Source organism: Martes martes, assembly GCF_963455335.1.
Source record: "Martes martes genome assembly, chromosome: 1".
Lineage (NCBI taxonomy): Eukaryota > Metazoa > Chordata > Mammalia > Carnivora > Mustelidae > Martes > Martes martes.
In genome coordinates this window covers 198,610,554-198,633,186 of record NC_137888.1, presented here as the reverse complement: position 1 = coordinate 198,633,186, position 22,633 = coordinate 198,610,554, and the positions used below count along the sequence as shown (strand labels likewise).

Genomic DNA, 22,633 nt, shown 5'->3' with positions numbered 1-22,633 from the left:
TGCCCAAAGCACTCACTCTTCATCAAGCTTCTTTATTGCCCAAATTCCGCAGTACTCTTGGCATTCCCATATCCTCTGATCTGGGGAGAACTAGTCTTTTTGGGAGAGGTTATAGATTGAGCCATTCATTGTATCAGGCAATGAAAAATAAAGTCTATTGGTCTTTTCCTAAAAGCAGACTATTAATAGAATAGGATGGCAAGAGAAAAGGACAAGAGCACAAAATGGAATGCAAATTTACTGTTTCACAGATGACTAGGCTCTCCCTGGTATTAAGAAGGAGGGGGTTTGTATGCAATTTAGTAACAGAAAATACCTATTTTCTTTTTTTAAAGATTTTATTTTTAAGTACTCTGTACACCCAACACAGGGCTCAAACTCATAACCCCCAAGATCAAGAGTTACACGCTCCACTGATTGAGCGAGCCAGGTGCCCTGAAAATACCTGTTTCTGACACACATAATGGGAGTTTTCACCAAATGGGTGGGAATATAGTTGCTGAAATGTCCTCATCTACATATGATAGTTACCAGTAAAGTAATCTTTGGGGGAAAGTTACACTATCTTAAACTTTTAAATTAATATTCCTCTCTTTTTAATAGGGTTAACCATAAGAAATGAATTTTAATGTCTGGAATATCAAAGAGATGCTCAGTATTCCCTCAGGCTCTGGGTAAGTTTTCAGGTTATATACTCTGATACTAAGGATCTTACAGTTGTATTGTTTCCATAGAAAACTCTTCCCTACATATTAATTAGTAATAGAGTTACTTCTATAGCTTCTTCCCCTTCTCCTCCCTTCCTTTCACTGCTCTCCCATCCTTGTCTTTTTCCTTTTGCCAATTTTCTGATTTTAAAAACAATGTAAATTCAACTATATGTGTTAATTGAGCAGTGGCTCTGTGTCCAGCACTGGGCCTAGGTACTATGGGGCCTGTGAGAATGAGACACGGCCCAATATCTAGAAACTCACATTGGCTGGAGCAATTACTATTGAAACAGCAGGGAGCAAAATCAAGACAATGTTGAGGTATGTATTACATTGTGTGGTACCATTTGTAGGTCCTGTGGAGTTAAGAGCCAGCTGTTGACAAGGCTCACTGAGATATTGCCCCTTCTACTACTCCACTGAAGTATTTACATTTCTGTCTGCCAGCCATGCAGTGGGCCTGCCATTGCTAACTTCTGGTAATATACACCAGAAGTGGTATATATTTAAGGGATTTCTAATTGCTTTTGGTATGTTTTATTATTGGATAGTTTATTTTCTTCCTAACACCTTCCTGAAGACAGTTATTAATTTAATAAAAACCTAGAGCACTGTGCTTTTTACTTCTTAAAAAGAAAAAAAAAATGCTTACAGTTGATTCAGAGTAGGGAAAATCTTTGTTAAATTCTAGACCGTAGCTTTAAGATGCAAATCCTACATATTTCTATAAGCTCACAGTTTTTTTTTCCCAGTCCAGCTGATTATTCTCTTTGACCTAAGAGGGGAGTCACAGAGAGCTATTTAAGCTATTTTGAGCAATGATTATGCAACCCATATTATAATACATGTGTGCAGCCCATTACCTTAGCTAATCTTAGAAAATGGTTCCATCAGTGAAGTAATTGCTCTTTCCTGTGCTGAACTATTAGAGTTTCTTTTTGTCTTGCATCAATATATGATGGTTCCTTTGGCTTAGGATATGTAGTTATATGCTATCAAATTATTTTAGATTTGGCTTATTTATTTCTTGGGGGGTGGACAGAGAGCAAGGACAGGAGGAGGAGCAGAGGGAGAGGGAGAGAGAGAATCAAGAATCTTAAGTGGGCTCCATGCCCAGAGCAGAGCCCCAACTCAGGGCTCAGACTTACCACCCTGAGATTATGACCTGAGCCAAAGTCAAGAGTTAGATGCTTAACCAAGTGAGCCACCCAGGCGCCCCTAGCTTTAGCTTTTTTTTTTTTAAGATTCTATTTATTTATTTGATAGACAGAGATCACAAGTACAGCAGGCAGAGAGAGGAGGAAGCAGGCTCCATGCTGAGCAGAGAGCCCGAAGCGGGGCTGTATCCCAGGACCCTGGGATCATGACCTGAGCCGAAGGCAGAGGCCCCAACGCACTGAGCCACCCAGGCACCCCTAGCTTTAGCTTTTTAAACAAGGAATGATTTGTGTTTGTATATTGTAGTGAAAAGAGTGTTTTTTTCAGGTCACACAACAGCATTAAGTAAAAAATTCTTACTGAGATGTCTTTGAAGTAAAAACTTGAAGACTGTATTTTACTTGTCTGCCTGCTTTTATGCTGTCTCTGATATAGACTCAGTACACTGTGTTCAAGTGTGATTGTATCATTATCAGTATCACTCTCCCTTTAATAAAAATTGGTGTAGATATCCATGGGAAGCAATTGGAAGTCCACAGCTGGAAGTACAAGAATAAGACACTAAAGGTGTGAAAGGGAACACCACCTTGTTTCAAAACCAATGTTTAATGGATCCTTCTGTGCACTAATCTGAGTTGATCGTATTCTTCAGTCTGGATGAGGCCTAAATTAGTCTGCTGGGTTGCCAAAACAAAGTACCCTAAATTGGATGGCTTCAACAATAGAAATTTATTTTCTCAGTTTTGGAGATTGGAAGTCCTAGAATCATATGCCAGCTGGATCATTTCTGGTGAGGGCTCCCTTCCTGGCTTGCTGACAACTGTCTTCTCTCTGTGTCCTCAGTGGAGGAGAAAGAAGGAGGGCAAACTCTCTAGTGTTTCTACTTGTAAGAACCTTAATCCCGTCAAGAAGACTCCACCCTCAGGACTTTGTTTAACCCTAATTACCTCCTAAAGGCCCCATTTCCAAACATTGTCATGTTAGGGATTAGGACTTCAACATAGGAATTTTTGGAGAATACAAACATTCAGTCTGTAACTAAGGTGTCGTGTTTTTTGTATTATGACTCCTACTCTCCCTGTAATCCTGCTCCCTTTCTTCCCTGTAGGTACACTCTAGGAGAGTAATGGGAGTTCTAATTCGCCTTCTACACACACACTTATATACTTGTTTGGTGTGGTATGATGTAGATTTAAAAGGTTACATATTGCATGGAGCACTGGGTGTCGTGCATAAACAATGAATCTTGGAACACTGAAAAAAATTAAAAAAAATAAAATGATCTGTTTCAATACAGCTGAAAAATACTAAAAATAGTACTAATAACTAACGATTTATTGTATATTGGCTAGTCATATATTTGTTTATTGAAATGTTCAGATTTCTTGTTCATTAAAAAAACACTGGGTTCTTTGTATTCTAAAAAAAGGTTAGGGGTGCCTGGGTGGCTCAGTGGGTTAAAGCCTCTGCCTTTGGCTCAGGTCATGATCCCAGGGTCCTGGGATGGAGCCCCACATCGGGCTGTCTGCTCAGAGGGGAGCCTGCTTCTCTCTCTCTGCCTGCCTCTCTGCCTACTTGTGATCTATGTCTGTCAAATAAATAAATAAAATCTTTAAGAATAAAAAGTTATATGAATGATACAGAGTTCATTCAATTTTTACTTTTTCTGCATTCTAAATTTTTTGATATTTATTCATGTGGTTATATGTAAATCTACTGCTTCTGACTAATGCATCAGTTATATGCATATACCATATTTTTATCTATTCCCTTACTGATTAACAGATTCAACTTTCTTTTTAGAGATAGTAAGTGAGAGAATGGGGGGTGCGAAGAAGGGGCAGAAGGAGAGAATCCCAGGCAGGCTCTATGCCCAGCACAGAGCCCTACATAGGGCTCGATTCCATGACCCTGAGATCATGACCTGAGCTGATATCAAGAGTTGGATGCCCAACTGACTGAACCACCCAAGCACCCCCAGATTCAACTTTTTAAAAGATAATGTTCTTTTAATCCCTAAAGATTTCAGGAACTTTGATCCCCCAAAAGGTGTTATAGCCCATAGTGCTGTTGTATAAGGAATCATGGTGTCAGTCCTTAATGTCTGAATTTCCATCTGATTGTTCTCAAGTTGCTGAAATGAAAATGCCTGGCTTTCAGAATTTGTTTGTGTTTCTTTATAGGTAGTACTGGGAGTGTTCAGGGGCCGAGGAGGTCAGAACAAACTAGTACTCTCCCCAGAATATTCTGAAATGAATAGCTGTGAATTATTATTTCATTTGTTCAGAATGTTTGTCCACTTGACATACTTCTCTTTTCTTGCTTAATTTCAGGACCACTAAGTCATCTAGCTGGAATAATAATCAGGCTGATTACTCCAGTCTCAGTGATTCCCAGTTCCTCTTTGGATCCCAGTTCTGTCCAGAAAGTTCAGAGACTCTGTCAGCACCCTTGGATGGTGTCCACTTGAGACATCCAAAACAATCACAACAGAATTCTCTGGACGTGAGTCTCATTTCCAGAATTTCTCTGCACAAATTTCATAGTCATCATGGAGATAAGCTATAAAGAAGACTTATTATGTTGGATTATATTTTAGAATTATACATTTCTAAGGTTTACTCTCCTAAATGGATGTATACTTCATTGGTAACTCAGTAGTCTGATAGACTTGGTAGTCTAAAATGGAAAAAATATATATATTGTAGAATATTGCCAGTACCTTGACCCTCAGGGAGAGACAAATATTGCATGACATTTTCTAAGACATACTATTATTTATGAAAATTTCATAAGAGATAAGAGCTTTAGAAAAGTGGGAATAAAGTAACATAAATTTTATTTTAAATGGACATTTTTTCTAAGAAACTTTAGGTGCTTTGTGGATTTTAGTCTACTATGCTACATTATCTCCTTGAAGAGGGACATGAGGATTCTGAGGACTTAGTTAACGGATAAGGGCCAGAATCAAGAACAAAGTCTCCTGAGTCCTCAATTTTTTGAGACCAATTTGTCTTCTTTCATGGGTCAGAATTTTTTTTTTTTAAGATTTTATTCATTTGACAGAGAGAGAGATCACAAGTAGGCAGAGAGGCAGGCAGAGAGAGAGGGGGAAGCAGGCTCCCCGCTGAGCAGAGAGCCTGATGCGGGGCTCGATCCCAGAACCCTGCGATCATGACCTGAGCCGAAGGCAGAGGCTTAACCCACTGAGCCACCCAGGCGCCCCGGGTCAGAAATATTTTTATATATTTATTTATTTTTGTCTAAAACTAGATTTAACTTTATATACAGACTTAACTGAATCAAATAGAGACTCCATGGTTAAGATGAGGTCAGTGCTTTAAGATACTAGGGTATTCTCTCAGATAAGTATTTCAGTAAAAAAATTGGTACCCAGTTATATGAAGGAGGAAATGTACTCCCTGAATGTTTCAGAGTAATTTTTGCCTAAGAATGCAGAAAAGACTCACCACATGCCAGCATGCCTACTGTCCAGTCCATGTCAAACTTACCAACAAGTCTAGTTCAACTAGTAATTGAGTTAAACTTATTATGTAAACTTTAACATATCATCTCAGAGACAGTGTAAAGAATTCTGATATTGCCTTCAAATTTGTACAGCTGATTTTAAGCCATTTTAGCTGATACTTTATTTTTATTGTTATTTTTTTTAAGTTGGCTCCATACCCAACATGGGGCTTGAACTCATGACCTTGAGATTAAGAGTCATGTGCTCTACTAAGTCAGCCAGGCATCCTGTGTACTTTTTTTCTTTTTTAAGATTTTGTTTATTTATTTGGCAGAGAGAGATCACAAGTAGGCAGAGGAAGGCAGAGAGAGAGGGGGAAGAAGACTCCCTTCTGAGCAGAGAGCCCGATGCAGGGCTCCATCCCAGGACCCTGAGATCGTGACCTGAGCCAAAGGCAGAGGCTTAACCCACTAAGCCACCCAGCACCCCTACTTTTTTAAGATTTTATTTGTTTGTTTGAGAGAGAGCGAGTACAAGCAAGGGGAGCAGCAGGCAGAGGGAGAGAGGAGAAGCAGACTCCCTGCTGAGCAGGGAACCTGATGTGATATGGGACTCAATCCCAGGGCCCTGAGATCATGACCTAAGCCAAAGGCAGACGCTTAACTGACTGAGCTACCCAGGCACCCACAGCTGATATTTTTGGTATTTCTGGGCTGGTAAGGCAGAAACCTTATTAATAAAAATATTATTTTATTTTAATGTAATTTTATTTATTTATTTTAATAAATAAATAAATAAATATTTACTTATTTTAATCTAATTTTCTAATGTATAAGAAATAAAAAGGAAATACTACATGCCATTTTGTTTCTTAGTATTGTGGTTTGCACTTAAATGTGACTACATTGTGTAGAAAATAGTGAATGCTATAAATATTTTCACATGTGAAATGCTGTGATTTTTTTTTTTTCATGTAACAGAGTGAACCTAGTATTTTCACAAAGTACCAGACAAAACCCCCGCTGTTTGGAGCAGATGCCAACGATAGAGGCTTATTTCCTCTTCCTTTGTCAGTTGGAAAATCAAAGGGCCTGTTGGAACAGTTTGAAGAGAAAAAGAAAAAGGCAAAAGACAAATGTGACAGGTACGCAGACCTTTCAAGTGGATGAGACATCTCTTTTGAGGGAAACAGAAAATGGAATATTAATAGTCAAATAATTCTATTTCATCATGATAACACTCTTGCCTTTTTTTCTTTATAGCTCATCTAATAATTACTCTTTATTTGTTTACTTGTCAATGTGACTTGTGGCAGATTTGAATTTGGCTGCCATAGTTCTGGCCCTCTGAAAAAGTAAGCTAAAGGAATTCTTAGAGAAATACAATAGTTAAGCAATGTTATGTTTATTTTGCTAAAATTCTGCCTTTTAATTTGTTATCTTTTCAGATCATCAAGTTAGGAAATTAGATAACAGTTGTTTTAGTGTTAAGAATATAGTACACGAATTCTTTTTCTTTTTAAAATATGTAATGCTTCACAAATTTGCGTGTCATCCTTGTGCAGGGGCTATGCTAATCTTCTCTGTATGGTTCCAATTTTAGTATATGTGCTGCCGAAGTGAGCACAGCACATGAATTCTTTAAAAAGCTGATTCAAGCTATTCAGGCTGATTTTCTCACTCTGAAATGTTGGTTGTTGTCTTTTTTAAGATTTTATTTTTAAGTAATCTCTACACCCAGCCTGGGGCTTAAACCCATAACCCCGAGATCAAGAGTCATAAGTCACATGCTCCACTGACTGAGCCAGGCAGATGCCACAAAATGTTGGTGTTTTTTAAGATATACCCTATATTTTATGCACAGTCTTATTTGTTAGTTTTATATTCATTTATTTACCTTAGCAAATACATGAGATAAATTAGGGCTCTTAAACTAATTCATAAATAAATAAGTTGAAGTCACTGAGGAAATTAAGTTGTTCATTTCTTGGTAGTAAGTTATCAGGGAACATCTTTAGGTATCGTGGAAATCAGAACACTCAGCAGAGATATACTTTATTATTTCTGTGACAGTGAAGAGGTATCACTTAGTGTTACCAATAGTACTTTCATGTTGAAAAGCCAGAACTTCTTTAAGGATTCTTAGACTAAGTATCCTTTCTCTTGAATATCTGTCTTCCTTTAGGGAGAAAAGCAAAATGCTCTATTTGAAGTGTTTGATTCTGTTTGTAAATAAACATGTCCCAGACACTGAGAGACTTCTTTCCTCTAGGAATCCAGGCTCTAGGACCCTACCAGTTTCTCAGACGCCCCTCATGGCTATTAGGGGGCTGCAGAGTACTCACCTTCTTACTCCTTCAGTTAGATCAATGTTAAATTTTTTTGTTCTCCAGACATGGGATAATATTTTGTTTGATCAAGATTTCTACAGCAGGGCAGGCTGGCTGACTCTCTTGGTAGAGCATGCGACCCTTCATCTCAGGGTTGTGAGTTTGAGCCCCACGCTGGGTGTAGTGATTACTTTAAAAAAAATAAGATTTCTGTAGTTAAAAAAAGTTTTTTTGAAATGTCAAATTTCAACATTTTCTTCTTTCCTTCCTTTCTCTCTCTCCCTATATCATTTACGTCTTTTTTTTTTGTAGTGAAATGAGTTTCTGTTAACAATTATTTACAAGATAGCAAAAATATGTAGCACTTAAATAGAAAAATGAGGATTCTGAAGAATCTCTCTCCATTAAAAAACTCAAGCTTAAGATATTGACTTATATGATAGGCCAAAAATCACAATTTTAATAAATTCTAGCAAAAATAAAACCCAATATTTTTTTAAAGATTTTATTTATTTATTTGGTAGACAGAGATCACAAGTAGGCAGAGAGGCAGGCAGAGAGACTGGGGGAAGCAGGTTCCCTGCTGAGCAGAGAGCCCAATGCGGGACTCAATTCCAGGACCCTGAGATCATGACCTGAGCCGAAGGCAGAGGCTTTAACCCACTGAGCCACCCAGGTGCCCCCAAACCCAATATTTTATTTTATTTTTATTACTTTTGATTGTGTTTATTTATTTTAGAGAGAGAACATGAGCATGAGCAGGGGTGGGGTAAACAGAGGGGGCCAAAGGGAGAAGAAGAGAATCTCAAGCAGACTCCACTCAGGTCTCTATCCATGACCCTGAGATCATGACCTGAGCCAAAATCAAGAGTAGGTCGCATAATTGACTGAGCCACCCAGGTGGCCCAAAACTCAAGATTTTAGACTTTAGATCCTTTTTTTGGGGGGGGGTCAATTAGTGCTTGTCAGAAATGTGGTAAGAATGGAGTACCTGACTGGCTCAGTTGGCAGACGATGCCACTCTTGATCTCAAGGTCATGAGTTCAAGCCCTATGTTGGGTGTGGAGCCTACTTAAAAGAAAAGTGAGGGTCACCTGGGTGGCTCAGTGGTTAAGTGTCTGCCTTTGGCTCAGGTCATGGGCCCAGGGTCCCAGGATCTAACCCCGCATTGGGCTCCTCACTCAGCAAGGAGTCTGCTTCTCCGTCTGCTCCCCCTCCCCAGCTCATGCTCTCTCTCTCTCGCAAATAAATAAAATCTTATTTAAAATGTGAAAAGGAAAAACGTTCCATGCTCATGGATTGGAAGAACAAATGTGAAAATGTCTATGTTACCTAGAGCAGTTTACACATTTAATGCAATCCCTATCAAAATACCATCAACTTTTTTCAAAGAAATGGAACAAATAATCCTAAAATTTGTATGGAACCAGAAAAGACCTCGAATAGCCAGAGGAATGTTGAAAAAGAAAAGCAAAGCTGGTGGCTGTGGAGGCGGATAAAATGAGTGCTGTGCTGGCGCTAATGCTAAACTTGAGGTGGAGAAACAGAAACCAACCCACCTCGAGTTTTAGGGTTGACATAAGCACAGCCATCTTAGCTTCGGCAGCCATCTCAGGCCCCTGTGACCAAGGGCTGAACTTTCCCCTACTTTACTTTAGTTCCAGGGACCCCCACCCTGCTTTAGTTCCAGGGACCCCTACCCTGCTTTAGTAACAGGAATACCTAACCCTGTAAACACTTCCAGGAAAAACCGCTATACCTAACCCTGTAAACACTTCCAAGAAAGTACCTAACCCTGTAAACAGCCTGGCAACAGCTAATTAGCTTACTGCAGAAAAGTCTGAAACTTCTCCCTGCACCCCCGCCCCAGCCTCTTGTAATGACCCATAAAAACCCCTGCCTTAACTAGCATCGGGGTCCAAGTCCCTACTCCGCTGTGTCGGGTATACTTGGGCCCAAGCTTAAGCTTGTCAAATATACCCTTGTGTGATTGCATCGGTGTTGGCTCCTTGGTGGTCTCTCGGACATGAAAACTTGACCATTACAGCGGCGTCACAATTCCGGACTTCAAGCTCTATTACAAAGCTGTAATCATCAAGACTGTATGGTTCTGGCACAAAAACAGACACATAGATCAATGGAACAGAATGGAGAGCTCAGAAGTAGACCCTCAACTCTATGGTCAACTAATCTTAGACAAGGTAGAAAAGAATGTCCAATGGAAAAAAGACAGTCTCTTCAACAAATGGTGTTGGGAAAATTGAACAGTCACATGCAGAAGAATGAAACTGGACCATATCCTTACACCACATACAAAAATAGACTTAAAATGGATGAAAGACCTAAATGTGAGACAAGAATCCATCAAAATTCTTGAGGAAAACACAGAGAGCAACCTCTTCCACCTCAGCAGCAGCCACTTCCTCCTAGAAACATTGCCAAGGGCAAGGGAAGCAAGAGCAAAAATGAACTATTGGGACTTCATCAAGATTAAAAGCTTTTGCACAACAAAGGAAACAGTCAAAACCAAAAGACGACGACAGAATGGGAGAAGATACTTGCAAATAACATATCAGATAAAGGGCTAGTATCCAAAATCTGTAAAGAACTGGGGCACCTGGGTGGCTCAGTCATTAAGCAACTGCCTTTGGCTCAGTTCATGATCCTAGGGTACTGGAATAGAGCCTCACATAGGGCTCCCTGCTCAGCAGGAAGCCTGCTTCTCACTCTCCCACTCCCTCTGTTTGTGTTCACTCTCTCACTGTGTCTCTCTCTGTCAAATAAGTAAATAAAATCTTTTTTAAAAAATCTATAAAGAACTTATCAAACTCAACACCCAAAGAACAAATAATCCAATGAAGAAATGGGTAGAAGATATGAACAGACATTTCTGCAAAGAAGACATCCAGATGGCCAACAGACACGTGAAAAAGTGCTCAACTTGGGGCGCCTGGGTGGCTCAGTGGGTTAAGCCTCTGCCTTCAGCTCAGGTCATGATCCCAGAGTCCTGGGATCAAGCCCCACGTTGGGCTCTCTGCTCAGTGGGGAGCCTGCTTCCTCCTCTCCCTCTCTCTGCCTGCCTCTTGACCTCCTTATTATGATCTCTGTCAAAAAAAAAAAAAAATCTAAAAAAAAAAAGTGCTCAACATCGCTCAGCATCAGGGAAATAAAAATCAAAACCACAGTGAGATACCACCTCACATCAGTCAGAATGGCTAAAATTAACACAGGAAACGACAGGTGTTGGCGAGGATGTGGAGAAAGGGGAACCCCCCTACACTGTTGGTAGGAATGTAAGCTGGTGCAGCCACTCTGGAAAACAGTATGGAGGTTCCTCAAAAAGCTTAAAATAGAGCTACCCTGTGACCCAGCAATTGCACTACTGGTTATTTACCCCAAAGATACAAATGTAGGGATCTGAAGGGGCATGCGCACCCCAATGTTTAGAGCACCAATGCCCACAACAGTCAAACCATGGAAAGAGCCTAGATGTCTATCCACAGATGAATGCATAACACACACACACACAAATATTATGCAGCCATCAAAAAAATGAAATCTTGGGACACCTGGGTGGCTCAGTTGGTTGGGCGGCTGCCTTCGGCTCGGGTCGTGATCCCAGGGTTCTGGGATCGAGTCCCACATCGGGCTCCTTGCTCGGCGGGGAGCCTGCTTCTCCCTCTGCCTCTGCCTGCCTCTCTGTCTGCCTGTGCTCACTCTCTCTGACAAATAAATAAGTGAAATCTTTAAAAAAAAAAAAAAAAATGAAATCTTGCCATTTGCAATGACGTGGATGGAACTAGAGTATATTATGCTAAGCGAATTAAAGTCAATCAGAGAGACAATTATCATATGATCTCATTGATATGAGGAATTTGAGAAACAAGACAGAGGTTCATGGGGAAGGGAGGGAAAAATGAAACAAGATGAAACCAGAGAGGGAGACAAACCATAAGAAACTCTTAATCCCAGGAAACAAACTGAGGGTTGCTGGAGTTGAAGGGGGTGGAAGGGATAGGGTGGCTGGGTGATGGACACTGGGGAGGGTATGTGCTATGCTGAGTGCTGTGAATTGTGTTAGACTGATGAATCACAGACCTGTACCCCTGAAACAAATAATACATTATATGTTAATTTAAAAAAAAAGTAAGGGGCATCTAGGTGGCTCAGTGGATTAAAGCCTCTGCCTTTGGCTTGGGTCATGGTCTCCGGGTCCTGGGATTGAGCCCCGCATCGGGCTCTGCTCGGCAGGGAGCCTGCTTCCTCCTCTCTCCCTGCCTGCCTCTCTTGACTACTTGTAATCTCTGTCTATTAAAAAAAAAAAAAAAAGTAAAAAAAAATGTTGAAAGGAGTGAAAAATTTTTAAATTTGAGAGAGAATGCACACAACTGTAGATTTGGAAGCAGGAAAGTGATAAGACATGGTGCAGGGTTCAAATGTAAGAGATGCTATAAGACATGGATTTACATATTGTGTTGTGAAAGTACATATTTTTCCAAACTTATAGAGAAGATGAGGGAAAGAAATCTCAAAAGAAGCCTAATCAATTAGCTCAGATTGCATTTGTTATGACTCTTTTGGTAGCAAATAGAAATTCACCTCAAACTAGCTTTGACAAAACAGAGGATATATTAGCTCTTTTAACCAAGCTGGGAAGGACAGGGAATGAAATGAAATCAGAATCTCTTTTCTTTGCTTCTCTCTCCATCTATACTTTATTGTTTCCTATTAAAGACCAGCTTCCTACAAACACAGAGAAAGGGAGTCTTTTCCCTTAGTTTGAATTTGAAAAATCCTAGTGGAAGCTTATGATAGGCTTGCTTAGATCATAGGGTTGAAAGGAGGGAGATGTGACTGAAAGTCTTCACCAGAACCACTTTTTGGATGCAGAAAGAAGCAGTTCCCCATTAGAGGAGGACAATGGATGGCTGTGACCCAGATTATTGGTTTGTCAGTAATATTTGAGAAGACAGATCAGTCTCATAACTAATAAATCACCTAAGTACTGCAAGTAGAATATAAAATAACCATGTTCTTTCAATAATTGTTGATCACCATATTGAAATTTAAGCTTTGCGCAGTGGCAGTATCGTAGCCAATGAGGTTTACCCGAGGTGCGATTATTGCTAATTGAAATTTATTCATTCATTCACTAAATAAACACTGTGCTAGGCCCAGTACTACAAATTTGTCTTTGTAGTTCTTAGTCTGGTTAGGCAAACAGACATTTGATAGGTAAATAATACAACTAAGCCAGAATTATTGGTTGTAAACAATAGAAATAAGTTCATTTAAATGGAAAAGGAATTTATTAAAAGGATAGTAGAATGGGTTCTATTTCAGGGTATAACAGAGTAAGCATACTCCATCCTACCTCCTCACTGAATGCAACTAAAAGCCCTGGACCACAGTCCATGTGGCATTTAAGGACTCTGAAAAGTAAATGGTAGCAATGAGGGAAGGAAACCTGAGTTCAGAATATGAAAAGTTCTAGCTTAGATTTTCCTGTGTGTGTGTGTTTGTTTTTAACCAAAATTTAAAGTGTTTGTTCTGCAACAATCACTATTAAGAGAATGAAATGACAAGCTACAGGGGTGCCTGGGTGGCTCAGTTGGTGAAGTGTCTGTCTGCCTCCAGCTCAGGTCCTGATCTCATGGTCCTGGAATCCAGCCTCACACTGGGCTCCCTGCTCAGTGGGGAGTCTGCTTTTCCCTCCTCTTTTGCCCTTCCCTCCCACTCGTGCTCTCTAGCTTGCTCTCTCTCACAAATAAAAAAAATCTTGAAAAGAAAAGCTACAGGGACTCCTGGGTGGTTCAGTAGGTTAAGCCTCTGTCTTCAGCTCAGGTCATGATCTCAGGATCCTGGGATTGAGCCCTGCATCGGGCTCTCTGCTCAGTGGGCAATCTGCTTCCCCCTCTCTCTCTGTCTTCCTTTCTGCCTACTTGTGATCGCTCTCTCCCTCTCTGTCAAATAAATAAATAAAATCTTAAAAAAAAAAAAAGCTACAGAGTGGGAAAAATGTTTGTAAACATTTTCAGCAAAGCACTTATATTCAGAATATAAAAGAACTCTTAAACTTAATAAGTAATAAACAACTCAATAAAAATAGGAAAAGATTTTAACAGATACTTAAAAGACCATATATGGATAATAGGGGTACCTGTCTGGCTCAGTTGGAAGAGCATGTAACTTGGTCTCGTGGTTGTGAATTCAAGCCCCATGTTGGATGTAGAGATTACTTAAATAAATTTAAATAAATACATATGGATAACAAGTACATGAAAATGCTTATTACAAAAATGCTCATAATAATGCTCAGCATCATTAGCCATTTTGGAAATACAAATTAAAATCACAATGGCATATTATTACATATCTATTTAGCATGGCTAAACTTAAATAAAAACTGACAATAACAAGGGCTGGGCAAGGATATAGAGCAACTGGGACTCTTACTGGTGGAAATGCGAAATGACACAGACTCTCTGGACACGTTTGACAGTTTCTTATAAAAGTAAACATAAGGGGTGCCAGGCATCTTAGGCATTTAAGCGTCTGCCTTTGGCACAGGTCTTGATCTCAGCGTTCTGGGATCGAGCCCTGCATCAGGCTCCCTGCTCAGTGGTGAGTCTGCTTCTCCTTCTCCCTCTGTGATCTCTCTCACTCACTCGCTCTCAAATAAATAAAAATCTTTTTTTTAAAGATTTTATTTATTTATTTGACAGACAGAGATCACAAGTAGGCAGAGAAACAGGCAGAGAGAGAGGAGGAAGCAGGCTCCCCGCGGAGCAGAGAGCCTGATGCGGGGCTCGATCCCAGCACCCTGGGATCACGACCTGAGCCGAAGGCAGAGGCTTTAACCCACTGAGCCACCCAGGCGCCCTAAGATTTTTTGTTTTTTATTTTATTTATTTGACAGACAGAGATCACAAGTAGGCAGAGAGACAGGCAGAGAGAGAGGAAGGGAACCAGGCTCCCTGCTGAGCAGAGAGCCCGATGCGGGGCTCGATTCTAGTGGGATCATGAACTGACCCGAAGGCAGAGGCTTTAACCCACTGAGCCACCCAGGCGCCCTATCAAATAAATAAAAATCTTAAAAACAAATAAAAAGGTAAACATAATTTACTATATGCCTCTGTAATTCCACTCCTAAGCATTTACCCTAGATAAATGAAAACTTATGTCTACACAAAAGCCCGTACAAAAATGTTTATAGCAACTTTGTTCATTATCACCAAAAACTGGATACAACATGTATGTCCTTAAATAAATAAATGGATTAACAAACTATGGTATGTCCATACAACAGAACACTACTCAGCAGTAAAAAATAATGAGCTACTGATATACAACTACATGGGTGAATCTCAAAGTCACTATGCTGAGTGAAAAAAATCAGTCCAAAAGTTATATGCTATATGACTCCATTTATTTATTTATTTATTTATTTATTTTAAAGATTTTATTTATTTGACAGAGATCACAAGTAGGCAGAGAGGCAGGCAGAGAAGGGGGAGGAGCAGGCTCCCCGAGGAGCAGAGAGCCCAATGTGGGGCTCGATTCCAGGACCCTGAGATCATGACCTGAGCTGAAGGCAGAGGCCTTAACCCACTGAGCCACCCAGGTGCCCCTATATGACTCCATTTACATGACATTCTGAGAAAGACAAAACTATAGAGATGGTGAATAGATCAGTGATTACAGGGTTAAGGATGTAAGCTGGACTTCACCACAAAGGGGCAGCATGAAGGTTTTCTTTGACTACTGCCCTCCTTATTGTGGTAATGGTTACATGAACCCTGAATTTGTGTCAAAACTCAGAATTGTGTACATACATACGCAATTTTTACTTACAAAATTTTACTTACAAAAACATACATACAAATTTTAACTTAAAAATTTTTTAATGTTAAAAAGTAATTAAAAGATATTAGATGGGTGATGAGTGTCAACTACAATTTAAAAAGAGAGTAAAAGGGACGCCTGGGTGGCTCAGTTGGTTAAGCGGCTGCCTTCGGCTCAGGTCGTGATCCCAGCGTCCTGGGATCGAGTCCCACATCGGGCTACTTGCTCAGCAGGGAGCCTGCTTCTCCCTCTGCCTCTGCCTGCCTCTCTGTCTGCCTGTGCTCACTCTCTCTGACAAATAAATAAATAAAATCTTTTTAAAAAATAAAATAAAATAAAAAGAGAGTAAAAGATATTGGGTGGCTCATTTTATTAGCTAGGATTATGTTCAACTGTTTATAATGTATATACACACTCATAATAACAAAGATTTTAAAAGATAGATGTTTATAATGTGAAAATCATCCTGAAGTGTGTAGTCCAGGACTAGGATGGTGGCTTCATGGTTCTCAAGGATTTGGCTCCTTTCAGCACTCTGGTCTCGCATCCCTAAGGTGTGACCCCTGTCCTCGCAGTGCTTGGTGGCTGTTGGAGTTCCAGCTGTTGTCAGAGTTCCAGACCAATGATGGATGAAGGAAAGAAGAAAAGGTATCTTCCTTTCCCTTTAGGACTCTTCCTGAAGTTACATGTGACACTCCTTATACCTCACACTGGCTAAAATTTACTCACATGGTCACACCTAGCTTCAGGGGAGTCTGGGAATGTCACCTATCTGGATGGCAGTGCATCCAGGGAGAAAAAAATCAGGATTCTGATTTCCAAGGAAGAAAATGAGGCCACTTTTACGCTTTTGCAACAGTCTTGCAATTGCTAGGTGCTACCCATCGTGGAGAATTCTCCAAACCCAGCCACAAAATGAGTCCACTACAAATTCTGCTGCCCACTAACCCCTGCCCAGAGGGTAGTAGACCCTCCCTGCACCCTTTTACCATTCTCCTAGAGGTCTATATTCCTTATACTGGAGCCACAGCAACTAGAGAGAGAACTCACAGTCTTTTTCTCCTGACTCCTAGTCTGACAAGTTATATGTCAGGGAAAGGGCCAGTGTTCAGGAGAAGCTAAGAAAGCAAACCCCTGGCACTCTCAACCTCTAGCAGAAGAAAGATGCTCTGCTTCCCTCCAAGACTGCTAACCTGAAGAACTACTTAAAAAGAAAAGAGGGTCAGATACAAACCAGCCTAAAATAAAAACTCTGGACTTTCCACTCTAAGTACAAAGTTGTAAATGGTACAGTAGACGTTGCATCCAAATGCTTTGGTAACCGAGGACAGGCTCCCAGCTCTGACTGGGGACATCAGGAAAGACTCCACCCAAAGGGGCACATCTAAACTGAATGGGAGTTTTGGGCAGAGATCTTGGGTCTGTCAGATCCTGAAGTGTGCCTCTTGAATCAGTTTACTCTGTGAACCTCCATTAACAATGTTTTATATAATGGTGCTCTATTTTTTAAAATAAAAATGTATTGTTTCCTATGGACTTTTTTTTAAAAAAAGATTTTATTTATTTGACAGAGAGAGACACAGCAAGAAAGGGAACACAAGCAGGGGGAATGGGAGAGGGAGAAGCAGGCTCCCTGCTGAGCAAGGAGCCAGATGCAGGGCTCGATCCCAGGACCCTGGGATCATGACCCCAGCCTAAGGCAGACACTTAACGACTGAGCCACCCAGGCACCCCTCCTATGGGCTATTTTTTTAATCTTTTTAGATTTAATAATCTTTAATGGTTATGTTTCTATTTCATATACAAAATAATTTCTAATGGTTGCATTGTACTCTAGCATGGATTTTGCAGGGCGTTATGTTTTAACTATTTAACACAGTATGAAAGAGTACCACAAATACACAATGGGAAAGGTTAATCTTTTCAACAAATGGTGTTGGAAAAACTGGCTCCATAGGAAAATAATGAAAAGGGACCCTTATACTATACCATATATAAAAATCAATTCAAAATGGGTTAAAGACTTAAACATAAGACTTGAAACTGTAGAACTCCTAGAAGAAAAAATAACATATAGGTAAAATCTTCTTGACATTGGCATTGACCATGATTTCTTGGATATGACATCAAAAGCACAGGCAGCAAAACCAAAAATAGATAAGTGGGATAACATCAAACTAAAAATTTCTGCACAGCAAAGGAAGCAATCAACAAAATAAAAAGGCAGCCTACAGAATGGTAAAAAATATTTACAAACCATATATCTAATAAAGGGTTATTAAATATATAAGGAGCTCCTACAGCTCAATAGTATAAAAACAAATAGCCCAATTAGGGCTATTAATTAGCCTTAACTTGGCTAAGTAATTAAGGACAAAGAAACTGCATATACATATATGCAAAGAACACATACAAATGTATGAAAAAGGTGCTCAAGATCACTAGACATCAGAGAAATGCAAATCAAAACCACAATGAAATATCTTATATCAGGATAGCCATTATTAAAACAACAACGACAACAACAACAACTAAATGTTGGTTAGAATGCGGAGAAAAAGGAACCCTTATATGCTGCTGGTGGGAATGTAAATTGGTGCAACCCCACTTCTAAGTGTATATTCAGAGGAATTGAAATCAGGATCTCAAAGAGATACCTGCATTACCATATTCATTGCAGCATTCTTTACAATAACCAAGACATGGAGGTAACCTAAGTATCCATCAATGGGTGAATAGATAAAGAAAATGTGGTATATATATACGATGGAATAGTCTTCAGCCTTAAAAAAGAAGGAAATTCTGTCATTTGTGACAACATAGATGGACCTGGAGGATGTTATGCTAAATTAAATAAATTTAATTTAGAAAGACAAATACAGTTGACCTTTGAACAACACAGGCTTGAACTGTACAGTTCTACCTACATATGAATTTTTATAGCACAGTGCTGTATTTTATGATTTTCTTTTTTTTTTAAGATTTTATTTATTTTTTGTCAGAGAAAGAGAGAGACCATATGCAGAAGGAGAGGCAGGCAGAGAAGGCAGAGGGAGAAGCAGGCTCCTGGGCGAGCAAGGAGCCCCATGTGGGACTTGATCCCAGGACTCTGGGATCATGACCTGAGCCGAAGGCAGTGGATTAACCAACTGAGCCACCCAGGCGTCCCTGTATTTTATGATTTTCTTAACATTTTCTCTTCTCTAGCTTACTTTATTGTAGGAATACAGTATATAGTACATATAACATACAAAATTTGTGTTAATTGGCTATTTGTGTTATCAGTTTCTCGTCAACAATAGGCTTTTATGTTTGGGGGAAGTCAAAATTTATATACAGATTTTCAAGTGTGTGTGTTGGGGGGTCAGCTTCCCTAACCCCTGAGTTGTTCAAGGGCCAACTGTACTATGGTACCACTTATATGAAGAATGTAAAATAGTTAAAGAAGCAGAGTATAGTAGGATGGTGGTTTCTGGGGACTAGAGTGTGGGACAAACAGGGAGGTATTAATTAAAGGGTACAGAGTTTCAGTTGACACAATATGAGTAAATCCTAGAGATCTACTGTACCTCATAGTGCCTATATTTAACAATACATTATTGTATACTTTAAAATTTGCTAAGATGGTAAATTGTTTTTTAAAGATTTTATTAATTTATTTGACAGAGAAAGAGATCACAAGTAGGCAGAGACAGGCAGGGAGAGAGGGGGAAGCAGGCTCTCCACTGAACAGAGAGCCCGATGTGGGGCTCGATCCCAGAGGTTTAACCCACTGAGCCACCCAGGTGCACTAAGATGGTAAATGTTTTAAGTGTTTTTATCACTACTACTGCTATTAAATAGAGTAAGAGAAAGCTTTTGAGGGACACCTGGGTGGCTCAGTTGGTTAAGTGTCTGCCTTTGGCTCAGGTCATGATCCCAGCGTCCTGGGATCGAGTCCCACATCGGGCTCCTTGCTCAGTGGGAAGCCTGCTTCTCCTTCTTCCTTTGCGTGCCGCTCTCCTACTTGCACTCTCTCTCTCTCTGACAAATAAATTAAAAAACCTTAAAAAAAAATAAAGAAAGCTTTTGGAAGTGATGGATATGTTTTTGGAATAGATTGTGGTGATGATTTGATAGTTGTATACTTATCTCCAAACTTGTATACATTAAATGTGTATAGCTTTTTCCCTGTCAACCATAATTCAATAAAGTGATTTAAAAAAAATAAAGCTTGAATACTAACCAGTCAGAACAAATGCTGACTATAAGCAATTGGCACAGCTATGTCCTCATGCAAGATTGCTGTCAGCTTTGCATGTACTATAATTTATATAAAAACATTGTTATTGGACATCTCAGTAAGCAGAAGATTTGATTCAGTAAATTTGATCAAATTTTTTGCTAAAGAAGATCACTCAATTTGAGTGGATCTTAAAACCACATTCAAAAACACCACTAGGTAAACTCACTGAAGGTAGGGAGTTGAATTTTTTTTTACTCCATATCACTGAAGCTTATAATCAAGGACCTGTCACAAAGGAAGGCTCAATAAATAGTTGTTGAGGGGTGCCTAGGTGGCTCAGTCGGTTAAGTGTCTGCCTTCAGCTCAGGTCATGATCCCAGGGTCTTGATCCCAGGACTCCTTTCTCCTTTCGGGCTCCTTTCTCAGCAAGAAGCCTGCTTCTCCCTCTCTCTCTCCCCTTGCTTGCATTCCCTCTCTCGCTGTGTCTCTCTCTGTCAAATAAATAAATAAAATCTTTAAAAAAAGGTTGTTGAAAAAATGAGTGGATTTTCAAAGCAGAATAATTCACTAACATTGGACTGTACAGAAATTACCTCCATTCTTAAAAACAGATTGTGTGTGTGTGTCTGTGTGTGTGTGTGTGTGTGTGTGTGTGTTTTAGTACAGATAAACAATTTCCTAATTGACTTTTTCTAGAGAAAAGATTAAGTCATAGTTGACTTCCTATGAATCTATACATGATATCAGGTGGGTGGGAAATCTCTACTTTTAAGCAACCTTTTTCTACTTTGTTTTGTTAAAAAAATAATAAAAATGGCTTCCAAACAAACACTAGCTTTTTATGAAAGTTTCAATTATCAAGTTTTTAATGTTTTCATTGTTTATTAAGCATCTTAATTTAAGGACTTTGGGTAAATCAGAACTTAACATTTCAATTTAGACAGGTGGAATCAAGGATTAGTAAATAGTTAAGGTAATGGGAGCTTTCAGTTATACATAAAACACTTCACTATAGGGACACCTGGGTGGTGCAGTCAATTGAGTGTCTGACTCTTGGTTTTGGCTGGGGTCGTGGTCTTCTGGGCCTGAGATCCAGCCCTGCATCAGGCTTTCCACTTAGCACAGAGTCGGCTTAAAGACTCTCTTTCCCTGTCCCTTTGCCTGCCCCCACCTCTCAAAAGAAATCTTTAAAAAATTTTTCAATATAAAATTATATACAAACAGTATTTAATTTGTATAATATAGTTTTCCCTGTTGGGAACATTGGTTTCCAAATGTACTAATAAGGAGTGAGGTCCTAAGAATAAAGAATCACTTTCAACTGGTGGTATACCATGGTATAACTGGTAGTATAGTAGAGTAGGGGCTTTCATGCACAGCATTTTGGTAGCATTATTAGACTTGAGACATCTTTACATTTTTGTTTTTAAAGATTTTATTTCAGAGAGTGCTCAAGTGGAGAGAGACAGGTCGAGGGAGAGGGAGAAGCACACTCTCTGCTGAGCAGGGAGCCCAATATGGAGCTTGATCCCAGGACCCTGAGACCATGACCTGAGCCAAATGCAGATGCTTAACCCACTGAGCCACCCAGGTGTCCCAGTTTTTTGTATTTTTTTAATTAAATTTTACAGGTACATACTTTTTAAAGATTTTATTTATTTAGGGAGAGTAAGTGGGAGGAGGGAGAGAAAGGATCTCAAGCAGACTCTGGGCTGAGTGTGGAGCTGGTCATGGGGCTTGATCCATGACCCAAGATCATGACCTGAGCCAAAATCAAGAGTTGGATGCTCAACCAAGTGAGTCATCCAGGCTTTCCATACATGTACACAGGTTTTAGAAATATAATTAGGGGGCTGCCTGGATGGCTCAGTCGGTTGAGCATCTGCCTTTGACCAGGGTCATGATCCTAGGTCCTAGTATCGAGCCCCACATCAGGCTCTCTGCTCAGTGGGGATCCTGCTTCTCCCTCTCTGCCTGCTGCTCTGCCTGTCTGTGCTCTCTCTGTCAAAATAAAATCTTTTTAAAGCCACATATGCAAACACACATACACATACTTTAAAAAAATACGATTAGGGGTGCCTGGGTGGCTCAGTTGGTTAAGCAACTGACTTTGGCTCGGGTCATGATCCCAGGGTCCTGGGATTGAGTCTCACATGAGGCTCATCCTGCTCGGTGGGGAGCCTGCTTCTCCCTCTGCCTCTGCTTGCCACTGCCCCTGCTTGTGCTCTCTGTCAAATAAATAAAATTAAAAAAATAAAATAAAATTAGGATTATAGTGAAAAACAGCAGTCCTATCTTTCCCCGCTTTTAATTCCCTTTCGCTTTTTGCAACCAACTTGCAACCCTTTTAGCTATGCTAGTATTTAGGTCCATATATCTTATGGCATATGCTAGCTAGCTTATATGGTCATTTCTTGATTTTTTTCAGCTTCAGAGAATGACTTTCTACCCTGGAATAAGAATTTGCTTCTTGGCCTCCTCCACCATAAACTCTCATCTTCCATCATTTTAGTTAAAATCAGTTTTCATTTGAGTTGCCTGGGCGGCTCAGTTGCTTAAGCATCTGCCTGCGGCTCAGGTCATGATCCCAGTGACCTGGGATCAAGTCTCACATTGGGCTCCTTCTCAGTGGGGAGCCTCTTCCTTCCTCTGCCTGCTGTTCCCCCTGCTTGTGCTCTCTCTCTGACAAATAAAATCTTTAAAAACAAAAAATCAGTTTTCAATCGTTAAATCTTTATCTAGATATCCTAGAAAAACTATATTTATATATATATGTGTGTGTGTATATGTGTGTGTGTGTGTGTGTGTGTGTATATATATATATATATATAATGATTAAATTTTCCTAATGTTAAAAATTACCTTGTTTCCTTTTCTGCTGAGTTTTCTATATAGGA

The 22,633-nt window shown here is 39.8% G+C and overlaps 1 protein-coding gene across 1 annotated transcript in view; it reads left to right on the top strand.

Moving 5' to 3' along the window:
* Positions 1-618: 618 nt before the first annotated feature.
* Positions 619-22,633, top strand: part of IHO1 (interactor of HORMAD1 1) — a gene marked incomplete at both ends in the record, with an annotated part of 34,041 nt that continues 12,026 nt past the window's right edge. Inside the window, 3 exons of the mRNA XM_080816574.1 lie at positions 619-674; positions 4,202-4,373; positions 6,318-6,481. Of these exons, the coding sequence (XP_080672700.1) occupies positions 619-674; positions 4,202-4,373; positions 6,318-6,481 (392 nt within the window). The remainder of the gene's footprint in view (positions 675-4,201; positions 4,374-6,317; positions 6,482-22,633) is intronic.